Here is an 18,786-nt window from a genome sequence, read left to right as displayed (position 1 = left end):
TGCTGCTTTTGAAAGAGACTTAACATGAATTTAAGACCTGAAATGAATTTACTGCATCTGGTAGCAGCAGTTGCTAATTATTTTTTTTTTTTAAAGCATAGATGGCACTAGAATGTAAAGAACGTGGGTGTTCAGTTAAGCACTGCTTGTTCAGTTGTTTCTGATTAGCACTGACCTATTTTGGAAATATGTTATGCTTGGCCACTGATGATTTAGAGAAGACATGCATGGAACTACTTCTGTAGTATTTTTTCTGAGAGACATAATCTGCCTAGAAAAAAAAGCCTGAACAGATGTTCAAGGAAATTAGAGATGTAATTAACTACTAAAATACAGGTTTGAGGTGTTTTTTTTAAGAGCATTGTCTGATTCCAAAAGAGTGATGTATAGTGTAAATCTTAAAGCAACAACAAAAAACAAAACCCGAAACAATCCCACCACCCCCTCCAAGTCAAACCAACAAAACCTCCACGCGCACAAATACAAATAAACTCTGAAGCATTGAGGTGCATAGATGTCAGCTCTTTTATTAGCACAGATTTTGTGGTTCTTGGCATGTGAATAGCATCCAAGTTGCACGAAAATGCTTTTGTTCTGCCTTGCTCCAGTGTCAGTACCATAACATCAAGTACATATGGAGAACCTAAATGCAAAGTATAGCTGAATAAAATATGTTGTGAAGTGAAAGTAAGGGCTACTGACTTACTAATGCTGAAAATTTTGACTGTGCTGGAAACATACAGATGAGTGAAATACTCCTTAGTGCTGTACTGGGAGTTGCGCTTCATGCTTACGATAATCTACTGACTCCTTACAGTGTTGTTTTTTCTTTTTCCTCATCATTAAAGCTTATTAGACTGGCTTCATGGACTTGATTCTGCCTCTAAGTGAGGTGGTCACCCTGGTGACCCAGGTATTTCATCTAGCTCATGGCTGCCGCCACCAGTTTTTACAAACAAAACCTTCAGGGCCTTTCTATAATTTCAACTGAAGCCAGAAGGAGATGCTGTTGAAATTCTTGCTTTGACAGATTTGAACTGATGGACTGTTAAATGTATCGTGTATTCTATGTAAAGGAAAGAAAAATGAAATGAATTCTTACTGATAGTGGTGTTTTAATTTTCAGGTTCGCTGGATGATGTATTGGATTGTATTTGCTCTTTATACAGTTACCGAAACAATAACTGATCTAACAATCTCTTGGTAAGAGCATGCTTTCTACAAACAATGGATGCAATGATATTTGATTCTCACATGCTTTGATTTGTAGTGATGTACCTCTATAAAAGAGGCTGAGCTTGTAGAGAGTATAATTCTCTTTACCCTGCTAGAAGATTTCTGCGTGTGTAAGGGATTATGTTTCCAAGCTTGTACAGTGCTGCTCACAGTGGACACTACAAAGCATCTACCTTTGCTGTAGAAGCTGAATAGCAGAATGAAATGCTTGGAAGTGTAGGTTGACTTTTTTGTTTAGGATTTTGAAACGCAAGCAACTGTGTTACTTGTTTCTGTTTTTTGCATATGATGATGTGTTCATTTCAGAAAATAAATCAATACGTCTATAAACTGTTTAATTTCTGACTTATTGCATGTGTAGAACATTAAATGCTAACATACAGTTGTTGTTTGGAGATACCTTCTTGATTTAATTAATGCTTGTGTCTTTATTCCTGTTGTTAATTTCATGCGACTTTCAACTTGTCTTTAGGTTTCCACTGTATTATGAGCTGAAAATTGCTTTTGTTATTTGGCTCCTTTCTCCATATACTAGAGGGGCAAGTTTAATGTACAGGAAATTTCTCCACCCTCTTCTTTCTTCTAAAGAAAGGGTAAGGAATAACTTCTCATTTTTAATGCCTAATATGGAAATACTATATGCTGAAATACTAACCATTGCTAAACAAGTCATAAAAGCAGATCAGTGCGTTACTGGCTCATCAAGCAGCATGAACTTGGACTAGGAAAGTGCACATCACTGTCTATATGCTTATTTCCATTTAATTTACAGTCTGAGACTTTGTACTGACATGAGTTAGCATAGTGTTTTCTGGTCTACCTAGCATACCTTTGGTAGTCCAGCTGAGTGGAAGTGATGCAGTCAATTATTCTGCTGGAAGAGTACGTATAGAAGCAAAAGTACAGTTTTAGCAACAGCTCTTCATGTCATCATTTTTTCTAGCATATCCTACAAATAGGACTTCTCAGAATGAATTATATAGGTGACTTTTCTGGTTTGGAAAGTGAAAAGGATACGAAAATAGACTTTCTACTGAATTTTAAGGGGCCAGTCTGCAAAAAAAAAAAAAAAAAAAAAAAAAAGTATGCAAACAGAACATAGCTGAAAGAATATTTAGCTTTATCAAAGTATAAAGACCCCAGCTCTGCTTAATTCTTTTTTAGTATTGTATTTGAATGTGCAGAAAGAGTAATTTGTGAAGACTACTGCTGCTAAACCTTGCCATGTGGAGCATAAGCAGTCAGTGCAATAGGTCAGGACAGGGTTTGGCCTTTACTAGGCCAAACAGGCAGTTGACATGATTTGAATGATGTCATCTTGGCCTTAGGAAGGTTGAACTGCAGATCTTTGTAACTTCGTAACATAAAGGTATTTTTTCCCTAGTCTGCTATCTATTGTGTATTACCTTGAAGCCTTTACCTCCAACCCTAGCCATTTACCACAACTGGAAATAAGTGTCCTGGCTTTACAGTCCTTGATACTTACCTGTGTCAGAGCTCTGGTCTCTGAAGTATTTTGTGAGGTGGCTCTACCTTTCTAAGGAATTAATCTCATCTTAAGCATGTTGTTTACCTTATATAGCATTTGGCTGGCAATTTAAGCTTGCTCCCTTCTAGAGACTTTTGTAGCTGCAAGATTTTTGAGTGGGATAAAAGTCTTCTGTTTTATCTTCTTGTTTGACCAGACTTGATCCTTTTCTAAATGAACGGAAGATTGGTATACAAAGCTAAGAGTAATTGTTCCATTAAATATTTCCTTCAAGACTTCTTCTGTCATCTTTATTTGAACAAAAATATTACTGTGGGGAAATGGGATTCTCATACGCACAGCCTTTTAATACTGAAATATGCTTTGCTTTAGGAGATTGATGAGTACATTGTCCAAGCCAAAGAAAGAGGCTATGAGACCATGGTGAATTTTGGAAGACAGGGGTTGAATTTGGCAGCAACCGCTGCAGTGACAGCAGCTGTGAAGGTAACCTGCTTACACTGATTGCTTTTGTCCTTGATATACTTGTTGAATGGTATGATGTGATATGCAGGCTTATACATTCCTACATAAAAAGTTTTAACTCTGCAAATGTTTGGAGAGCCTGGAACACAATCCAAGGGCTTCATACTATGCTTATTTAAGATGACTTGTATTTATTTTTTCAAATGGTGGGGATCCAATTACTGTAATTCAGAAGATACCATGCATTTTTCTATACAGGCTTTTGGTAAACATGACCATTGTTTCTTTTCTGTCTCTGTTGTGCTTTCTTGTTGGTAAACAAACTATTTAAAGGATTTCTGGCTTCTTTCTGCTGTTTTTCTCCAATCAACTTGAGGTAATTGCATATTTGAAGTAAGGCATGAAAGATTACTACCACAGATAAGTTTCTTGACACAATTAACTTGTTTGCAACTAGTTGATTAAATTATTAAATTAATGCACTAAGCATAGGCTTGCATATTGCTGCTTAGCATTGTTTTACTTTATTTAATTTTGGTTAAGTCATGTAGTAAGCAGCCTGTGGTTGTTCTGGATCCAAGTTCCAACAAACCTCATGACCTTCAGACGAATTTCAAAGGATTCTGGGTCTAGCAAAATACAATGTAAGCTCTTAAGTAAGCTTCTGAGCAACTTGAAGGGCCACCAAAAGGAAGTAGAACTGACTAGCAAGTTGACTTTTTTGCTATGTGTATCCATTTAAAGAAAAGCACAAAGAAGTGTTGTAAGAAAGATGTGTATATCTGAGGTAAATTATAGTTTTGAGGCCATTGGGATTAATTTCCTCTGGGGAATAAATGGAACTGCTGTGTTCATCGTAATGGGACTGAAAACTTGAGAACTGTTAATACATGACAAAAAGTACTATGGTGGTGGTGGTCCTAGGCAGCCACAATTAAGGATGTACAGCTAGCATTTAATTTCCATGCTTTTATGCAAACTTGTTTTCTAAATGAGGCATTTTTTGAGGACTGCATTTTCAAACTGTATTTCGAAAAGGACTGGAAAAACAACCATGCGTACCTTGTTTGTTCCCTTTCTCTTTTTGAATATGTATGTGGGTGGCAGCTTAAAAAGAACAGTGAACCTCACATGCTCAAAGCGTGGTTCAGTTTGACCACTGATTCTTTTTTTGGGGACTGGAATTCTTAGTATTGCCATGATGTAGAATGAAATAGAGTACACTTCTAGAATGAACATTTCCAGAATGAAAGTAGGTTGTTTAAAACAAAGCAAACCAACCAAACAAAAACAGTGACAACAAATCTAACTTGGAAATATTCTGCTGGGAAAAAGTTCTAAGAACTTTTAAAATGCTAAAAATGCAAATTCTTTGCTGAACAGCAGCCATAGCTTAGCATAACGGGCACCTGTAATGATGCTTACACTCTGTGTATTTTCCCCATGTATGTCTGTCTGGCAAAGACTGGATATTTCCTTGTTGATCCTTATGGTGCTACAGAAATACTATGAAATAAATGACACAAATATCTCCTCCCAGTTTCTTCTGAAGTATGAGTAACTTCTGCCTAAATGTCATCCGTGTTTGGATTTTGTTGCTATTCAGCTGTAACTGGCCTGCTCCATTTGTTAAAACTTATTCAACATGCTCATGACCACTCGTACAGAATTACTTCAGTGCAGATGAGAAGTTTGGGTAAAACAACCACAATACCAAAGACCTAAAATAGATATGGTTTAAGCAGCATGAAAGAAGAGACCCTCTGAAAATCTTTGTTTTGGCATGTCAAACCTCTGTGCAGTTTGTCATTCCAAAAAGCTGAGCATGATTACTCCATGCAGACAAATGGAGACAATGCATGTGTTCTTGATTTTGTTCCCTATTTTTGAAGAGTTGGCTGCTGCCTCCAGCAGGTGGGAAGATTATCCCTTCAGCATGAGCTGGTGGAGCATGCTATAGGATTTCAGGGATGGAATTCTGCAGTGTATTAGTGGGATTGGTTTTGATGGAAAGGAGATGGACTTTCATCACTTTTTTTAAGGGAGCAAGCATGCTTATTCTGACACGTTGGATCTCAATGTTGGTTCTCAAATTAGGGGCAGAGAATGTGGGAGGTTAAAGACAAGAGAAAGTCTGAAGGAAGCTGCTTAGTAAAGCAGTCAGGTGAATGATGCTAGGATCTCTGCTTTCTCTGACTGTAGTAAGTTTGTTTGGACTTGAGTAAAATTCCTTAGAAACTCTATGGAATGTTTTCAAGAACGAAAGTGGGAAAGAGTGGTTTCTCCAAGGACTGTCAAAGGAGAATGGATTTAATATTAAATGCTCGATTAGCTGTACGAAGGAAGCTGAAGCAGACAGATCAGTCTGCTGAACTGTGACCTAGATTTAAGCCTGCTGAGCTGTAAAGTTAAACTGCAGTTGGCAGGAGTTGTGGCTTACAGTTTAGATTCCTATACTGATATTTTTAGCTGGTACTTGTTAGCCACTGTACACATGAAGATCGTGTCCAGACAACATAAGCTGACTGTAAAGCTGCTATTTCTCGTAAGCAGCTGATAAGGAAGTGTGTTTATTTGATTTACTTGCCCTAACTGTATTTGTTGATGCACTCCAGCTGCAATGCAGAGCGTCAAAAGCTGCTAAATGTCATACATTAGAAAAGTGCATTGTTACTGTCCCATTAATTTGAGAATAAAACTCTTTGAAAAATCCTTATTTTGGAATACTTCAAGATGAAGAACACTCTAGACTGAATTTTTACAGTTCACTAATAAAAAAAACACCCCCAAAACACTTTAAAGGTATAAAAGAATCAGCAAAAGATGAATTTAATCATGTGGAAGTTTCATATGATTAGGGCAGTTTCAACTCCATTTTATATAGCTTTTTTGGAATTGTCTATAACTGAAGTTCCACCAGTAATTACATTTTGGTGCATCTGCTTTCCACATCTTGGAGATGCAATTTTAACTGTACTTTCCAGTTTTTGCCCACACGTATGCTCTGACTTCTTGGGCTACAAGGGAATGCTGGCTTCTTTGTTGCCACCAGCATGATTGCTATTAAGCTCTGAAGTGTACTTACGTTAACATAAGTCAAACAAATATTGTTTTTTTTTTTGGGGGGGGGGGGGGGGGGAGGGTTGTTTGTTTTTTTTTAAAAAAAGAAATCTGCTGCCTTTTCTGTTTTCTCTTGGCCTTGCTGAAGCTTCCTCTTCTTCCTGCCTAGTGCATGATTCAGGAAGGTATCCTGCAGTCAGTTGTGGCACCCAGCCAGTATCACTATTAGCAGCTCAGCTCACCAGCCTTACTGCGTTCATCCCTCCTCCCTGCTGCTGCTCCCTGGCACAATGCAGAGGTCATCCACAGGACAGCAGCCCCTCTGCAGGTTGAGAGGGAACAGAAGTCGTACTCCATCAGCCCGGGTCAGATCTGGGACAGAACAGCTGGGAATGTGGGTGCTGCACACCATGGCTTTGCAATCGCAGGGCTCCAAGCAACTCTAAATGCACCATCTACTGAGAACTTGTCCAGTGAAGCCAAGCAGCTTTGTTCAGAGATGGTTACCTTTGGGATGGGATGCAAGTCCAATTTAAACAACAAAAAAAAGTCCTGAGGCAGATAATACAGCGTGGTATCTGTTTACAGCGGCTTTTCTGGGTTAAGCAGAACCCAGAAACGATGAAGATACATGCTCAGTGGCAAACCGAGAAGGGAATTTCATATACGAGAGTCAGCTGATGAGACTGTGCATTAATAGCTTGCTAGAATCTGAATAGTCCCAAAAAGCAGTCCATGAAGTAGGTTATCTTTAGCAAAAACTAAATTTAGAAACCTGCTACAAGTTAATGCTTGAGATTGGTTCCTGGTAATGACTGCAGCCTCTAAAAAAGGTTTAATATGTCTTAGGAAATACTGTTGAATAAATAAGCAGACACGTTTTCCAAGTCCTGCTTTTTAAGGCTACACAAATTTTGCAGTTAATCTCTGTTTAACGTTCACTTACATAAAAATTGAAGGTTTCCTGTGCGCTTCTGCCTATGCTGCATGTGTGTCGGTCTCCCATCGTGATGTGATCTAGTTGGCAACTGCTGGGCTGGACGCAGCCCACAGTTTTTCCTCCTTTCCAGCATGAACCCTTGAAATAATGGGACTGACTCTGACACAGAGCCTGGCCCAGAACCAGGCAGAGGTGGCAGCTCCTCTCCTGTCTCCTTGGGAGCAGCACCACTGAGGGTATGGCTGTGCAGAAGTGCTTGCTGCTGCTGCTGCCGCCAATGCTGCGAGTTTTCGTGCAGGAGGTCTCCCTCCAGCCCTGCTTGCAGCTGGACTGCCCTGTCATCTGTTCTGTGAACAAAGACTTTGCTTTCAAAGCTCCTAATGTGTTAAAAATTCAAATGTCAGTGTTGCTCTCACATTTCTCATAATAGAAGGTATTTAATATTTCTCAGGTAGATATTGTTTTTTAGCTGGAAATAATACAGATCTTCTTAAACCACCTACTTTCTGCAAAAAGCAATTATTTGTTTCTTTCGAGCATGGGTGGTTGAAGAATCTTCCTGAAACTTAAATGCCATATGAGCACTTTAACAAATAACATACTACAACAGCACAAGGAAGGAAATAAATAAATAAATAAATAAAAGATTAAGTCACCCAAAATCCAAACAAACTAAAAAAAACAACAATTCCCCATAAAACCAGAACATGTTCACAGAATAACGATGCACACACCCTTTTCACTTTGCAGTGATATGGAGTAGGTGGTGATCCTCAGTTGGCTGGACTGGCTGGGCTCTTGGGTGACTGGAGATTGCTTCCAGGCAGTAGGAGACTGGTGGGATGGTAGGAAGTACAGAATCGTTTGGTGTGTGGCCGTGACTGTGCAGCACAGCAGCAGCCCTGTTCCTGCTGTGATTCAGGCACGTGCTGTTTCTTTTAATTGTCTTTCCACAGTTCTTAATACTTGCTGTACACCTCTGGAGTGAAGCTTCACATCTTGATAAGTGCTGTTGCACTGAAGGACCTGATGTATGAATCCATTGCATCCTCATTCAGTGAGGCTGTGCTTCCCTGGGAGCTCTGGACACATCAACTCTGCTGTTTGCTTTAGGGCACTAAGTTGTTTTAGGGCATATTGTTTGACTTTTTTTTCCCCTTTAAAAATCAAAATGCTTGCGTCCAAATCTGCACTGAAAAACAAGGTTGGATTTTTCCCAGCTGGGATCTAGTCCTGTCTATCTCCCATGAGAAATAATAAATCAGGGCTTGTAATTTGAATTCTTAGCATGTTAATTACTATAATCTTAATTGCATAATCCTATGTACTTTCCAAATGGCTACTGTGTTGTACTGTATTACATGATGAGTGAACTCACTTTGCAACTTTTAAGCAGGTGTGTCTCTTCCTGCATTTTTGCTTAGGGCCAAATCAAGAATTTGTCACTGTCACAGTAGATTCTGTCCAGATTTCAAAGGAGTTGTGCTGAACTTAATGCAGATTCTGCTGAGAACTGTCTGGGTTCATTTCATGTCTGTTTACTGAGGCTGAACATGGGCAGTGGGCACACTGATGAGCTGCTGTGTGTGTTGCAGCAGATTCTGTAAGCTGTTGCTGTATCAGAAGAAGCAGTCCTGTCTCTTCGTTTCTTGTGTCCTTATAGCTGCCCAGCAGTTCTCGTGCATAGCAGATTTGTGATCCAGTTCACTGTGCAAATACTTTTTGGTGAAAGCACTGGAGTAGTAGAAAGGCATGATTCCTGTTCAAGTGACAGACCTGCTATTTTAGGAAATGAAAATAACTTCAGAACACATAACATAGATTATACACAGACTCTACAGCACCAGTAGTGAGTTTTAACTTGAAAGCAAGCTGTCGTTGTCAGCTTGAGAATTGTCAGTAGGAAGAGCTAGAAAAGCAAAAGTTCTACTTCCATCATGAGAGTCCTTTGTATTGTTCATTTGCAGCGTATGAGTGGTGTTCTAAGAATTTAATCAGTTATACCTGTCTGTGTAGGACACTTAGTTTTACACTTTGCACTAGTGATGAGCTATTACAAAATGAATATTAGGTTTCAGCTGCATTTTCTCCCTTCCTTTGGAGGGCATGCCAGCTTAAGGAGTATTGCTTCTCTGTCTCTTCGCTTTAAGTAGTTATTTTTAACATGAAACAATCTAGTGTGCTGGCCTACAAACAGTTGTTGGCATGAGAGCGGGAACAAATGGCTGGGGCTATTGGTGCAAGAACTGCTTTTGCTTTATGTTGTTGCTGAGAAGATTGTGCGGAACTGTACCCGGATATTTGCTGCTGCTCCATTGAGTATTTCTATTTAACAGCTTGATTTGCAGGACTGAACAATCTTAATCTCTTGTTCAGGATGGGACTCGTCGTGTAGGCTGGTCAACCATCCTCTGAAACTGTGTGGCTTGTTTTTCTTTGCCTTGTATGCCTGAGAACTAAATGGTGTTTTAACATGGTCAAGTAACATGCTTGTCCTTTTAGCTGCTTAGATAAGAAATTCATCATCGATATTATGGAATCATTTGATATAAGATAAAAGAGCTGCTTGATAATCATTCTTTCCAAAGGAGATCTTATTGTATCTTCCATGTAAAAGGAAAGATGAAGACAAAAGCGATAAGAGAAGAAATACTAACACTCAGATGTGGTAAACAACTCTCAAATGTAGCCTTAGTTTTAGGGCTGGCATTAAGTCAGTGAAGATACATCAGTAGCAGAACCTGTTAGCCTGTACAGCCAGGCACGACTTCTTTGGTTTGTGATCTCATATTTCTGTCACCTACAGCTCTGAGATGCTGCTCAGTTACTTAAGTTAATGCTTTAAAATGTATTTTTAACACTTTTTTCCTGCTTTCTTGTGTATGTAAAATCTGTGAGGATAAAATATAAAATAGCAGAAATCTTTATCTTCAACCACACTTTTAAAAATGAAAGGGTTAAACCCACTGTCGTGCTACCTAATGCTGCTGGAAAAATGTCATGTTTGAAGTGAATTGAGCATTTCTGATGGATTTTGTTCTTTTAGGCACTTGCCCACACTCAAAAAGCCTTAATTCCCTAAAATAAAGAGAGTAAAATGAGAAACTTGTAATGAAGCCAGTAGCTTATCTGCAACTTTTTCCTTTAAGATTAACATACAGTTAAACGGGGTAAAAGAAATGCTTAAAGCAAATGTAGATCTATTGCATGCTTACATTCTGTGAATTTTGTGATATGAGGAAGCATGGGCTTAACCATTTTAAGCCAACTTTAACAGCAAAGGTAAAACCTCTGCTTTGATTTCAAATATACTGTTCTTGTGTTTCAGAGTCAGGGTGCAATAACAGAGAAATTGAGAAGTTTCAGTATGCATGATTTGACTACTATACAAGGAGATGAACCAGTAGGCCAGAGACCCTATCAGACACTGCCTGAAACAAAAAAGAAAACCAGAGCCTCTGCAAATGAATCTGCAGGTAAGCACCTATCTAAAATAAAAGAACTTTCTTTTATAAGGAAAAAGCAATATATAGCAGACAAAAATTGGAAAGAACAGCTGTATATTTACCTTATTCAGAAATTGAAAGAGACTCCTAAACATTAGAACAGAATTGATGTGAGCAAGATCTATTGCAGCTTTAGCGAGTTGTGCCCCCCAGCAGAGATTTTCTCCCAGCTGCTAACAATATACTCACACCATACTCGTTTCTCTTCTCTCTGTTAGTTAGCAACAATAGTTATATGCCAGATTAAAGCTTAATTGGAAGCTTTTTTTTTTTTTTTTTTTTAAAAAAAAAAAGGGTGATTAAGTGGTGTTTCTGTGACAATGTACTAAAATTAAACATGAAAATTTATGGAAGCTCAATAAACGGGAAGAGAAAATAAATTGCAGTGAATTCAGTAGGACTGCAATGATAGTTCTGGTCAAAATGTAAAATCGTGTGGTGATTGGAATTACAAAGGCATTAAATAGTCAATGTGGTGGTGCACATCAGCATTCTGAAGATGGTGTGCAGTGACTGAAATACTTTTGCGGAGATCCTTTATTATTAATGCACTGTATTCCTGAGTCTATGCTGCTTGATAAAAGACTTCCTAGAGACTGTCCACTATTTTCTTTGACTGGAGAGGCTACAATGAAAAAAGCTTGACATTTCTCACAAAAGAAACAGCTCTGGTCTATTTTTTTTTTTTTTTTCTTAAGTCTGTCTCTTCACCTCTCCATTCTGAGGAGGTGGTGGTTGTGGATAGCAAAGCATTCCAGGAATCACATGGTAGCTCCCAGCATTTCTGAGGAGTGAATGGCCTTAAGCTGAATTGCTAATTGAGCCCAGAAGGTATTCTGTGATAGTCAGTGTAAAGTACTGGCCAGGGAAAAAGCCTGTGAATTCATCAGGAGTTATGTTAGGGATGATGTCACTGCAGCTGTTGTGCAGGGCAGGCTGTTCCTTGGGAACAGGCCATCAGTTATTTCCCTAAAGCAGCTTGAAAATGCTGAAAATTCAGTTTTGCCCACAGGTTATACTGTGTAAATAATCAGATTGTGAGATTCAGTATCACATGTGAAAATGTTTTCTTAAAGCTAGTTTAACTGTTTCTATTTGTGGGCTCAAATATGGTGTGCACCTTTTCAGTTTTCTTTGAAACTTTCAGCATTAGGGTTTTATACAAACAAAGAAAAATGCTACGTAGCAGAATGTTATTTTTTTATTATTTGCACTGGGAGTTCCTTTACAAACCAATTAGACCCAGATGTAGAAGGGCCCTGACTATACAATAGCTGAGCTGCCAGTACAGTTTTTGTTAAGAAGGCAAATATGACTTTGATTCATCAGAAGAGGTGTTACAAATAGAGATAGGGAAGCATTCATGCCACTACAAGCATCTCTGGTAAGTAAGTAATAGGTATGATTCAATTTTTCCATGCTTAAGGTATGAAACTCTATCAGAGGCAGTGACAGGTTTGCCTCTATTACAGCAGAAGAAGCAGGGATGCCTTGCTTAGCTATGGAGTTAGGTAAGCTCAATTCTAATTTCAAGAAAAAATGGAACAACTGAAAGAAAATTATCTACTTTGGCTTAAGAAAATATTAATTTAAGATGAAATGTTTATTGGTTATGAATGAAGGTTTGGACTCTAAAAGATGTCCCTGAGTGTTCCAACTTGTAGCTTATGGAATGGCCTTTCTAAAAAGAGACTGTGCCAGGGGACCTGGTGACACTTGGGGTCTTTATGACGTGTCAGTGGTGAGGTGCCTGGGCTTTTGGACTCCAAGGATCTTTCCAGCGCATGTTTGTAAGCAGTTTGCTCCCTCTAGTGAAAATGTTTGTTCATAGCCTTGGTTTTAGTTTCGCAGGGTTTGAACAACCCCTTGTAACTAACTGCTTAGTAACCCTTACTACTTTGACATTCTGCTCATCTGAAATGAATTTTAGTGTTAAAGGTGCATAGGTAGATGCAAGTATGAAGAAAAGTATTAATCTAGAACTAAACTCTTGGCAATAAATTGGAGAAATGGAGTAAAAAACATAGGGTTTGTTTCTTGGGAGCAAGCAGAAGGAACAAGAATGCTGAGGGAAGAAGCAAAATTATTTCATATTGATAAAGTTTGTGTAGAGTTGAGTGAAGAATGTAGCGCTCTTACTCTCGATGTCTCTTCTGGCATTAAAGACACTTTAGTGACACAAAGTCACTAAAAGCATCATCAAGAAGAACAGTTACACAATGTTTCCAAAGTGAGAAATAACATGAGGCTCAGAATTATTTCCTCATTTTGATGACTGCTTTGAATTTGTCCTGAGTTGAATCTTTTACATTACTCCCAAATTGCAGTAGCTAAGAATTCTTCTAAGGAAACTTGAAACTTCATGTCTTCTGCTCAGAAATGTCAGCAAATCTGTTTGTTTACAGGGAGTCCTCTGCAAATGGAAAAACAATATAAACTTCTAATGGGAGTGGCAATGAGGAGGGAGGAGAAAAGTAAACTTGGGCAGCTGGAAACCTTCTGGCTTGTTCTTTGCTGTGAGATAGTAAAACAAACAGTGAAGGAAGGAGTAACCAAGTAAAATGCAATGTAGATTATGAAATGTATAAAGTAGTTTATCTCTAAGAAGTTTGCCTTTTTTTTTTTTTTATGCTTAATTTTACTTAAGTACACAGCAATTCTGTAGTTTGTAATAAGAATGGTGGATAGTAGGTGCTCCATTTAGAGGCTTTTAAAGTGGGTGTCTTTCAGCATAATCTGTTGTGAATTATGAGAATATGAAAGGGTTATTCTTGTCCAGCTGCTTGGTCCTGGCATCAGTGTTATTCAACACATTACTAATGACTCTGGAAAAATATAGGATGTACATGAAATAAAATATAAACTGGAAACAAAAAGATGGATTTTTGTCTATTTTGATGTTAGCGTGTTTTCTTAGAACAGCATTCAAGCAGCAGTATTGCAAAAAGTCTTAAGTACTTCTACATGAGGAATGAGATTTTTGTGGTTCATTGTAGAGAAGAATATGGCAGCTAAGTGATGGTTTGACATTTAATGGACTACTGCATTACATGCCTATGGAACTAAATGGCTTGTTATTTACAGATGGCAGGATGTGCTGCTCCTGGGAGGACGCTAGATATTTTGTTTTTGAAACAGATGGAAGAATGACATCTTTTAAATGAATGAAGGATGTGTGTTAAAGATGAAACTTATGGCTTTCTTAGAAATGTAAAAGTTACAGCTACTTTTTAAGTTTTTATGTAACTGTTTTTTAAAGGTTTTCCGCTGGAAAAAAATCCTGGAGATGATAAAACAGATGAAGAGGTAGAAGGAACACATTCAGAGGATGAAATGTTTGCTCAGAGAGGCCTTCGAAGAACTCAGAGTATGAAATCTGTGAAAACTATTAAAGGACGTAAAGAGGCAAGGATAATTTTTATTGAGTATACTTTTAACAGTATAGCCTGGCAGTTTTCATAATGTGGGAACTGAATTATTTTCTTTTTTCTTAAACTTAAAGGGGGTATCAACAATAACTGAATAAACAATAACTGAATGAACAAAGAACTAATGGGTCATATCTAGGCTTGGAGTTTTGTATTTTGGGATGCTTAATGAAATTATGTTAATTAATGAAATTAACTACATGTAGATGCAGGAATGAGGAGATGAAATTGACTCTATGCTTGTAGTATTAAGGGCTGGTCAATCTCAAATTCCAGAAATGGCTTTCTTTGGATGGGATGTAAATAATGGTGTTGTCACCTGCTTTGGAGTGTCTTCATTGACCATATTTCAGCATCTGCTGTTTAATAGATTGAAGATAATTCAGGTTTTTTAGTTTCCATAAACATACGACCTGCTGTGACTCTTGTAACCCTGAGGAGAAGATTTTGTGTAGGATTCAAAGTGCTTTGTATTTGCAAGTGTTACAAACCTGAAGAATAATGTTTCAGAATAAATTCTTATGGAATATCATAAAATCTTATGGAAAATTCTGGGAAAACAGCTTAGATTTAACCCTCATGCCCAGTTTTGTTGAAGATCCATGTCATTCAGTTGTAGGCAGAGGATCCTTCTGAATCTGTAGAGTGCCTAAAAGACACTTAGAGATATTAGTACATAGGAGTAGTGGAGAGGTTAATATTTCTGCCTGGTGTGATCTTACCTCTTTTAAGTTCTACTTTCTTTTTCCCCCTCAGATACGATACGGATCACTGAAATACAGAGTAAAGAAGAGACCCAATGTGTACTTTTAAGTTTATTGCACAATGCCTGTGAGACAAACTGCTGTATTATAACAACTTGAATTCAATACTTCAAGTGTTAAAGATCTGTGTATGATTCATATAATGAATATATATGAATAGATGTAGTAGGACTTGGTTTTATGAGCCTAAATGATTGGGTAGTGTATTACTCTGCTTTTCTGTAATTGCTTCTTGTTAGACTTAAATCTGGGGAAGCTATAGGATAAATTTCAACGCTTTGTAAATGAGGATTAAATGAGTTACAGGAAACAGCTTGACTTTTCCAGAGGTATTGAGCAGACTGAAATAATTACAAGTCCAAACAAATTAGGAAAAGCTGTAAGTGTTAGGAGCTTGTGAAAGTCAAACCTGTAGTATCCTCTAGTTTACATGGAAAAAATAGGTATACTTGAAATATTTCTCTGAACTACAGTTCCTGAAAAGGCCTTCGTGTAATTTAAAAATGTACATTTTAAGGAACGGTGAGTGATAGTGAGGAAGAAAAAGCAAAGATATAGTATATGCTTAAGTTCATCTTTTCACCACGTATTTCCAAGCTTAACAAACTTATATAATAGTAATAGGTGCAAAATGGGGGTACGTTTAGCACTTTATGCAAAACTGTGTAGTTTTGCACACTTACTGAATTACAGCTGCACATGTAATTTTAGTTAATTCTTAGGCAGGTTAGATTTATATAGTAGGCTTTTTATAACTCACATTGATTGCTTAGGTACACTTAGGATGCTGTAGATAATCGCAGCTAACACTTAACAATATTATCAGGTGCCTTTCTGTGTCTTACAGGGTTGTGGTATTATCTGCCTTTTGTTTGTTTCACTCTTTTTTTCTTCCTTCCCCCTTCAACTAGAGAGATGCAACAAGATTTAACTCAGTTTTTGGTTAAAATTGTGGTAAGTGAAACTTGTAACAATTCTGGTGACAGACCTCAGGGATCTGAGCAGCCCATCAACTGCGTAGGATAAGTCATGCTGAAGTGGCAGCATGTATGATAGATCATTCAGGCCCTGGTTTGGTTTTGCTCTGCGTACCTATAAGAATATATATATATTTAGAACATGTACATGTGTATATTTCTCATGGTGTGTAGATTCTACAACTGGCTATGTAGTTTTTTATTGCTAAAATTATTACTAAAATACTGACTTACAAATAGCTTTTTCTAAAAATCTAGCATATTGAATCAGCCTTGTCATAATCTAATGTCCATGATATAACTATTTGCACAGAGATTAATTTTGGAATGCCATACTTGTCAAAGTGACCTCTCGACATCCCCTTCAATGCTGTTTTCTGTAATTCTGAGAAGGAGGCTGATTTTAGTTTTCTATCTGACTCTTTCTAGTGTGGATATGGGGAGGACAAATCCTCTTTTGTAGATAGTATTTTTTATTATGTGGCATGGGTAGACATAGGATTAATTTTCTTTAAGGGAAAATGATGTGTTATCCCTCCTATCCTTGATGCTCAGACTCCGATCCTTAGACTTGCCCCCAGATTTGACAGTAATCTGCAAGTTTACTGCAATGCTTTTAAACACCTGCTGCAGTTTTTCTTCACACTGTTACAGCCATAGCAGTCTCGCTGCTGGTGGACACCTAATAGCCTGTTAATACAGACTGCCTTTTGTCTTCTCTATAGTCTTCTGTAGACTGCTTTGGGCCAGGGTTTGAGTTATGCGGATAAAAATGCAGCTGGTCTGTATTGGCATTGTGTTATTCACTTGATATTATTGTACTTTATAAGCCAAGTGCAAAGCCTTGGACAGATGTAACAATATTGTTGGCACAGTGCTTTTAGCGTCCTCCAAGGAAGTTAAATGCCTTTAGCAAGAAGCTGCAACATTCCATACATCATCAAAAGGCCAAAGCTTTTTTTTCCTCCACTTTTCTCAAGAATGTTGTTTCAAATAAGAAATGATTAGCAAGGTAGCATCCTGGGGTGGGGCTCATAGCTCATGTCCCATAAGCGCAGTTCTCATCTACTTCCTTGAATGTAGAAATCACCTAAGAAGGGAAGGGCTGCTTATGTATTAAGGTGTGTAAGGTGTTAGGAGAAACAGAGGCTTTTGTATTTGCATCTCACCTCTCCTTGAACATTAGGATAACCTGGGCATTGAGTAGAATGTACAAATCTTATTCTCCAGTTGAGCACTTGCTGCCACATCTTGCACTAGCTCCTAATTTTGATTGGTAAGCAACAAAATTGCCATTGTTTTACTAATCAGAATCCTGTGTGAAAGAGCTGGGAAAGCCCTTCTGTCAGATTCTAGTTCCTGTTACAGTTTCATGTAGTCCTGTTTCTGGGCTTACATTCTTTTCCTAGTTCCAAGGATAGAGGTTGTTTGAGTAGAAGGTTAGGCCTTAGCATGCTGGTGGTAATAAGTTGCATTATGCATTGTTACGTATTTAGGGTTGTAACCTCTTGACAAATGCAGCTCTCTGTTAGGTAGTGACAGGCTGCACAAACCCTTCTGTTCCTGAAATACACATGGGACTAGCAAAGCCAGCAGTATTATTCATGTTAATTACTATTTCCATATAAATATATTTATGTTCTCTCAGGCATCATCTTAAGTGATAAAACATCAGTGATTTCCTAGCTGTTCTTTTGGTCTAACGCCCTACTATAAAGCATTGGGTTCCACCTCCCCCAGCAGCTTGATTCTTCTCTTTGCATTCATCCTGGAACCACTTCCTGATATCTTCAAGTTGTTTTTCTTTCCTGTTCGTTGTCAGCTGATCTTTCACAGGGCTCAATGGCCTGATTAGCTTTCATCCAGATGATGCATATTTCTTGTTGAATTTAGTTGAGTTTGGTTTAGGAGTGTCTTAAACTTTGTGGATTTTCAATCTTTTTTGTTTTGTTTTGCCTTGGTAACTGCAGATGTCATCTGCTGAGATCTAGCCAGTAAAATTCTGGGAAGAAAGTTAAACATTTTTTCATTTTTGAATTGAAACTGTGTAATTGTTATGAACAAAACCTTTCCTGAGAATTGACTGACTGCTACCAACAGAACTGCTAAAACAGGTGAAGAAAAGGTTACGTAAAGGTCAAAGGTAGTTTAAAACAGAATATGTATTTCCTGCTCAATTATGTATTCTGGAAATGCTCCAAAACTTTATATCTGAACTGACTCAGACTTTTCAGCAAGAGCGTGCTGTACATATTCAAATACACAGTTTGAGACAAGGATTTACCTGATGGCCTCAGTTGCAAATACACTGTCTGGACTGTGATTACAAGGTAATTGCCAATATTTGCTAATGAATGCTAATTGCTTAGCTGTGTCAGAGTAACTGAATGCTATCCAACGTACTTTTTGCAGGCTATAATGAATTTTAAAATGAATACAAGATAATTTGGTTAAGCAGAATGGTGGAGTAAGGGCTAAATGCATTGAACACGCTGTTGATAACTAAAAAAAGTGTTTTATTTTGGTGTTACTTTTATTAATGGGAAGTTGGTATTTTAAAGTATTTTTGTACAAAAATGTATGTGCACAAAGGCAATACTTTGATATTTTTCAAGAACTCATATTTTTAAATGCTACGGACCAGAGACTGTCAGACATTGAAACTGAAGTTAGTAGCTTTAAAAATGCAATGTAAGCTTTACTTTTTATATTGTAATAATAACTTTGCTGTCAATTTGTTTACATGTTTGTAGTAGGGAATGTTTCATTATGCATTGACTTACCTTGATGCTACCTTGAATAAACGCTGCTTTGAGCAGGATGCAGTGGCTATTTTATTGCCTACATGTGATGTAATGTGGGTAGACACATGTAATCCATGTTACATTGCATTTTATTGTTACAATTCCTGTTCTGAGTCA

At 37.8% G+C, this 18,786-nt stretch overlaps 1 protein-coding gene across 1 annotated transcript in view; it reads left to right on the top strand.

Moving 5' to 3' along the window:
• The window catches only part of REEP3 (receptor accessory protein 3), a 37,379-nt gene extending 18,693 nt beyond the window's left edge, over positions 1 to 18,686 (top strand). The window contains exons 3-8 of the mRNA XM_052678057.1: positions 1,127 to 1,203; positions 1,709 to 1,829; positions 3,098 to 3,211; positions 10,519 to 10,666; positions 13,956 to 14,101; positions 14,881 to 18,686. Coding sequence (XP_052534017.1) covers positions 1,127 to 1,203; positions 1,709 to 1,829; positions 3,098 to 3,211; positions 10,519 to 10,666; positions 13,956 to 14,101; positions 14,881 to 14,937 — 663 coding nt within the window. The 3' untranslated portion in view covers positions 14,938 to 18,686. The remainder of the gene's footprint in view (positions 1 to 1,126; positions 1,204 to 1,708; positions 1,830 to 3,097; positions 3,212 to 10,518; positions 10,667 to 13,955; positions 14,102 to 14,880) is intronic.
• The last annotated feature ends 100 nt before the right edge of the window (positions 18,687 to 18,786 follow it).

The sequence above is a fragment of the Tympanuchus pallidicinctus genome, unplaced genomic scaffold (genome assembly GCF_026119805.1).
Source record: "Tympanuchus pallidicinctus isolate F22 unplaced genomic scaffold, pur_lepc_1.0 scaffold16, whole genome shotgun sequence".
Lineage (NCBI taxonomy): Eukaryota > Metazoa > Chordata > Aves > Galliformes > Phasianidae > Tympanuchus > Tympanuchus pallidicinctus.
The sequence above is the reverse complement of the archived record's forward strand: the minus strand, read 5'-3'. Positions and strand labels throughout refer to the sequence as shown.